Consider the following 6,572-nt stretch of genomic DNA (forward strand, 5'->3'; position numbering starts at 1 on the left):
AAACACGCCCCATAATCACAGCTCTATGGAGCAGTATCAGACTCATATTCTGAGTCAGAATTGAGTCGGACTACGTCAGGCTAATGAGTCAATGCTTTTAACTGGTTTTCCTTGGATAGAAAACTTTGAATTAATTTTACTGGATGATCTGGTGAACTGTAAAGTGCCTTGAGATGACATATGTTGTGAATTGGCGCTATAGAAATAAACTGAATTAAATAACATTTTACAATTTTTTTCATCTTTTTCGGGCCAATTCTCCAGTCGTAAGAAAAGTTTTTGGATCGGGCCGAATTTCAGCCTCATGGTGCGTCCTGTGTCGTGTAGTATACATGGACTAATGAGTACCGATTATCCTCTTGCGACCTTCTCCCTATCAGGTCGGGAGAAAATCCAACATGTTTGAAATTCAGTCGGCTGTCATAAGGTGTTCGAGAGGAAAACCTGCTGTTGAAGCAGAGCTACGAGCGTCTATGAGCCGATTTACCAGAAGCTAATCTCACTGAGATCACTGAGATTTCCTCCTCCATCCAAGGAAACTATCTGTTTTAATATCTTCAATTTCCCGATTGATCTGAGATTAGTCATCCTCACTAAAGTGCGGACCTTCCTACTATTAGTACAGCAGCTTACCCATTTCAGGACATCATGGAAATAACCAGCATTGGCCTAGAGCTCATTTAAAACACTCTTGAATCTGTCGTCACACCCATACATATGGAGATGTAAAGGAGTGTCATGGTGTCTTGTAGACAAGTTATGCTTTGTCTCGGGATATGTATGCTACAGGAGACAGTTTATATCCTTTTATATTTAGCTCATCTTTATTGGGATCCGTTTTTGACTAATTGGGCGCGTCTGCAAGTTGCCTACCCTGGATCTGCTTTTATGTGAGTGCCGATTTACACGTCTCTTTGTGTGTTTTACTGGACGGAGTTGTGGATTGCAGTGCATTTATTTGCACTTGCCTCGGCAGTGTGTGAGTGTGCACTCTTGCTGCATCGTGTGGTCAGTCTGTGGTTGCGGCAGTGGGAGGGACGGCAGGGCAGGCTGATAACAGAGTCTGAATGGACCTCACATCCACCACCACTATTTTTACCAGTCCCGAAAGCAGAGGAAATCTTGCTGCAACACACACCAGAAAAACTCTCATGCAAAAGTACTTAGATGCCTCGCTCTAAAACGAGGCGTACAGAACGTCTTGATTCCTGTCATATTTAGCACTGCGGTGGATGGGGTTTATAGTTTCACTCAAAAATTACACATCACAAAGCCCTGAAGGCAGGTGTTTTCTGGCAACTGTTACGAAATAGAAATTATCATTAAAAAGCAATGAAACAAATGAATATTGTTGAATACCTTTACTCATTTTATCAGAAGAGAAATAAAAAGCTCCATTGATTTAGTTTGTTTTATAAACCAGACAACTTGATGCATTAAAAAAAAAATATCACCAAAAAGAGAGTATTGATCATATAATTGATGAAAGTTTAAGGTTTATTTCTCCTAATTTGATAAATTGCTTTCAGCTAATAATATTTAAATTATATGAGTTTATTTAGATATCAATTTTCTATATTTAAATCAAAAATCATTCTAAATCTTGTCAGGGCCATAATAAAAATGTCTTTAAAGGAAGAAATATTATTACATGGCCTGATTTGTGGGATTAGAGAAACCATGTAGTAGTTGAATATTCTGCCGTCCACATTGCTAAAAGTAACAATTCTAGGGCTGCAGCGATCGACTGGATTACATTACTTACTAAGAAATAATACTGAAGACATTGAGCCATTTTTTTTTATATTTTAAACTATATGTATTCTATTACTTGCTGTGCAAAGTCCTGGTAAAGTTTTTGAAATGCTCTCCAACAGCGGAGGGAGGTTTTACTTTGGGAAAAATCAATATCGCTGAAGAGCCGCTAGGATTAACTGGATTAACACATTAGGATTAACTGACAGTTGGAGTCAACTGATAAAGTCCACTTATTTCAGCATGATAGTGCATCCAGAACAGGATGCCACTGTTCAGCCTTAAGCAGAACCACAGTTATAGATGAACTAGCATAGTGATTGTGGAGGAACAGAAATATAAATCCATCCAAATGAAGTTGGGTGCAGGATTATATTTAACCATTTATAAACAAAAACGGATGCAAAATGTATTTTATGCTCTTGTGTTTGTAAATATAAACACTAGATTAGCTCCTAAAATACCTATATAGAGCCTATTCAGCCAGGCTGCGTAGCAGAGCAGCGTCAACTTCTCAACCAAAACTTAGGGTTAGGTGAAGGGCATTACACAAAAAATCTGCAACACGGTAGAAGGAAAACGATACCAGTTAGCATGGTTTATTGTTAAGGATTGAATAAGTAAATGCACCTCTTGGTGGAAAGTTTGAGCATTCCTATGAGAGATACTCCACTACATGTTTAGAAGCACGTCTAACAGCACAAGCTGTCATTTCCACCACCGAATGATAGATTTCCATGAAAGGAGAACACTATATTAGTGGCTGATTACTTTATTATCCAAACTATACAATTACTGTCTACTTCATTGACACGGGGTGACAAGGATAAGTCTGACAGTATGGCTAATTGAGATTCCCACTCTTTGAATTATTATTTTACATTTCTCTTTTTAGGGAATTAGAACTGTTTTATCTATTTTATTCAAAAAAAAAAATTTTACTTAATAGTTTCCTCTCTGATTATATTTTATTGATAGGAAAAAAGAAACCCTTTTTTTTTAATCAGTTAGATTTAAAACAGTGGGAGAATAATGGCTAATATTTTGAATTAATGAAAATAATTGAAACTATATATTATAATTCAGCAGCTTTTTGAGGCCAAAACTCTTTTCAGTCATCTGAGGAGTTTTGCTTCGATCAGAACGTGACGATAAAAAAGCAAACAGCTCATTGGTGTCCAGGTTAGAGGCCGTTTGATGTGCAAGTTGAAATAAATGTTTGATTTACATTTTTAAGAAGAGCAGCAGTTCTTGTTTGTTTGAGTTGATTTATATGTAACTGTTACTCGGGCCTCTACAGATAGAGAATCTTTACATGTATTAGTAAGAACCGTTTAAAAAGTGGCTGATATTGGGCAGAAAGAAGTGGCAAAGATATCAGATTCTTAACACCTACTGCATTTCTCTGTGCTACTGTTAAATTGTCCCTGATTCATTTCAGATTTACTCATCCTAACATCCCCACCCACATGGCAGGGTGTTGTTCACTTCTTCGTCCTTGGGAGGAGAAGGAACAGGGAGGCAGCACGTTCTATAAATATTTCGTTTTTAAACCATCCCGGGCTGGATTGAGCCGGTTGAGCTTTCGATGCAGGGACTTCCCAGCTCATAGGATGAGGTGCAGTTGTGGAAGCCAGGGAGGCAGTGTGTGGATGTTGGATTCAGGTCTGTTCAGAATCAATCAGATTCATAGAAGAATCCCCCCTGGAAACAAAGCTTTCTATCCTGAATGATCTTTGGTGTAAAAAAGTAAAAATTCCCGACTATTCATTTAGGCTAAGAGCATTTCCAACTCTAATCTGATCACTTTAAGTTCTGGTTATGCTTCCCTTGGTTTTCCACCTACTGAAACCGTCTCTGCTAACATAGATCGTCTTGGGATTAATCTTTTGACAGAGGAATTACTTAAAAGTGTTTGCTTTTGGAAGCAGGTCCAGCCTCGGCTTCTCATTCCCTGAAAAAACTGTCAGCAAGTGACAGTGAGAGGGAAAAAAAGACTCAGGAGAGGGTGTGAAAGTGTTCTGCTCGAGCCAGTGGGTGTTGTCTGGGCGTGGAGACTGCAGGAGGGGGGCGGGGTGGGCCAGGACTCGGTGGCCATGCTTGGTGCAACGTGGTCGGCCTGGTTTTTCCCCATGTTGCCTTCTCTGCACGGCGTAATGAATGGCTTCCTACTGGTCTGTGGCCGTGGCCCCAGCTTAAAGAGTATACTTACCAAGGCCCAGAATACACACCCCAGCAGGCCAGCCAGCCAGCCAGCCTGTGTCTTTTCCTCTGAACACTCCCAACCACTGGTCCACCTGCTGCAGACTGCCGCAGCTTCTCTTTCTCATCAGTCACAATATGATAGTCTTTAATAAATTAAATAACTTAATATTCTTGCACTAATCAATTTAAAAAATATAAGTTAATGAAAGAAAGAAAAACATTTGAAGGCTTTAGTTTTCTTTACATATCTAGCTTTGTCTAAAGGGGGTCCTAGACAGGGAATTATTGCATGGCAAAGTCTAAATTCACTGAAAATCTTCTGATAGCACACTCTTGGTTGCAGAATGAGAATGTAAAAATTATGCATTCATCATATACTGTCACAATTTGAGCTATAAGTCCTACTGCTGGTCATTTGAACATTTCCATCCATCTTCATCCCATCATTTTTGACCAGATGAAAGGTTGCAAAGGTTGTCTCTGTCGAGGCTTGATATAAAGGCATGCAGGTGTGTTTAATTTGCTGTAGGTTTCTTTTAGTTTTATTCTTTTTTGTCATGAAGCTGAACGTGTTACCCTGAAGTTTGAAAGCAAACCTTGGGTTTTAAATCCATCTAGTAAAAGATGAAAACTAAAACATTCACACTTCGTTTCCTGCTAGCTTCTGGTTGACTAAGGATGTGTGTGTTATGACTGCCCCCTGACCCACCAACTTGTGTCTGTAGTCTGAAAACAGAGCAGCGCCTCCTGTGACCCTGCCTTGTGTTTGAATGTAAGACTGAATGAAGCTGTGTCTGTCGGTCTGTGTTTGCAGGTGCTGTTTTTGCTGCGCTCCTTCCAGACGGACTCACATAGGCCCCTGCCAGCAGGAAGTGGCATCGGAGAGGCCCTCTGTCAGCGCATGTGGCTCTGTTCAAGGTAATCCTAGACACACACGTGCACACACACATTCAAAAAGACGCATAGATAAGCATCTATAGCCCTCCTCCAAAACTCTCTCAAAGAAAAGCTCCTTGTTTGTCGCGCATCCTCTGGCTGGCTAAGTCTGCTTCATGTCCTCCCAAGGCTTGTATTTCAAAGAATGCCTGCTGACCTGACTGCAGACCCCTTCACACACCCTCCCTTCAACCAAAGAGCCTCTCAATGTGGGGCATGGTCTGCCAAGCCTTGCATCTCCTGACTGGCTGAGGTCAGGCCCAGGTCTTTAGTAGATAACACAGGGTAACCCCCTGCTAGCTTCACTCGCTTACTCTAATGAGGCTTTATTAAGATGACGAGGTGCATTCTTGCTCTCTAGAGCACGTAAAGTGCCTGTCCGTTTGATCACGCAGCATCAGGGAGCCGGCCGCCCGGATCTGAGCACATCACAGGTCAAAGGATCTCTGTTTTTGGAAAAAGAAAAACCTCCCAACTCGTTTAGATCACCACTAATTTGAGGAGTCCTGCATCCAGAGAGGATGGAATGCATTGTCCGCCTGCTCTGACTCCGTGTTTCATTCTGGCCGCACACCGTCTCTGTCCCGTGTCCGTTTGGAAGCCTTTCTGTCTAAAAGATGTTGTTACACATCATGGATGATGTCTGCAGAGGACTCTGTGGTTACAAATCGGGCCCAGAAACATCCTATCAAAACATCGAAGCTTGAATTTTTTATCTCATTATTCAGCCAGTCTGATACTTTTTTCTAACCTGTACCATAATAAAATTGTAACTAATTTTTGATTAATGCAATTTTGTTTTTTGTTGTTTGTTTTTTTTCCTCATATAAATATAAATATGTACATTAAGGGTAGAATAATTCATTTTAAGTATCAGGTAATTGTGCTTTTCAGTTTCCATATTTAAAAAAACTACAACATTAAAAGAAAGCAAAGAAGCCCTTTTCATTCCAATTTTGTTAATCCTCTTTGTTTTTATAGTATTCATTATTGTTTAATAGTTCATCATAAGAGAGAGGATTACTCATCGATCCACATAGATCTGATTAAAGAGTAGAGCTCTTTGCATAAAACTATTGCCATCATTTTATTTGTTGATGAACCACTGCTATCCGATTCAGCTCATTGTTTAGTCCAGCGGTCCCCAACCTTTTTTGTACCACGGACTGCTATATGTCAGACAATATTTTCACGGACCAGCCGGGGGTGGGGGGTGGGCGAATGGGGGGTGAGGCAGGGGCAATACGATCCAGTAAAATGATACGACTGGCATAAAATCAAATACAAACAGCATAAAAATAAAACAACAAGCCGGTCCCATCTAGGCGTAATCGGAGAAAATTGACAGAGGCTCCTGATATCCAGTCTGCTCCGTAGCTTTGTTTTGGTCGCTGTAACCGCAGAAAATCCCGCTTCACAAAGATAGGATGTTATAGATAGTATGAGTCTTGAACTGAATTAACCTCTGTCAAGAGGCACAGATGCACCGACTGATGTAATTGGGAGAGAATACCGCAGTTGTTTTATATTTTTCAAAATAAAAGATCACTCAGACTCTGATACAAAATAAAAGATCACTCAGACTCTGAAACAAGATGCTGGAAGCATTCCTCAGGGAGTTTGGTCCATATTGACATGATGGCATCACACAGTTGCCGCAGATTTGTCGGCTGCAC

At 40.5% G+C, this 6,572-nt stretch overlaps 1 protein-coding gene across 2 annotated transcripts in view; it reads left to right on the top strand.

The window, feature by feature from the left end:
• Nucleotides 1-6,572, top strand: part of thada (thyroid adenoma associated) — a 121,901-nt gene that overhangs the window by 68,535 nt on the left and 46,794 nt on the right. For both annotated transcript variants that reach the window (XM_015373666.1, XM_015373665.1), the window contains one exon: nt 4,775-4,878. In XM_015373666.1, the coding sequence (XP_015229152.1) occupies nt 4,775-4,878 (104 nt within the window). The remainder of the gene's footprint in view (nt 1-4,774; nt 4,879-6,572) is intronic.

Source organism: Cyprinodon variegatus, unplaced genomic scaffold (assembly GCF_000732505.1).
Source record: "Cyprinodon variegatus isolate N-32 unplaced genomic scaffold, C_variegatus-1.0 Scaffold90, whole genome shotgun sequence".
In the NCBI taxonomy this organism is placed as follows: Eukaryota; Metazoa; Chordata; class Actinopteri; order Cyprinodontiformes; family Cyprinodontidae; genus Cyprinodon; species Cyprinodon variegatus.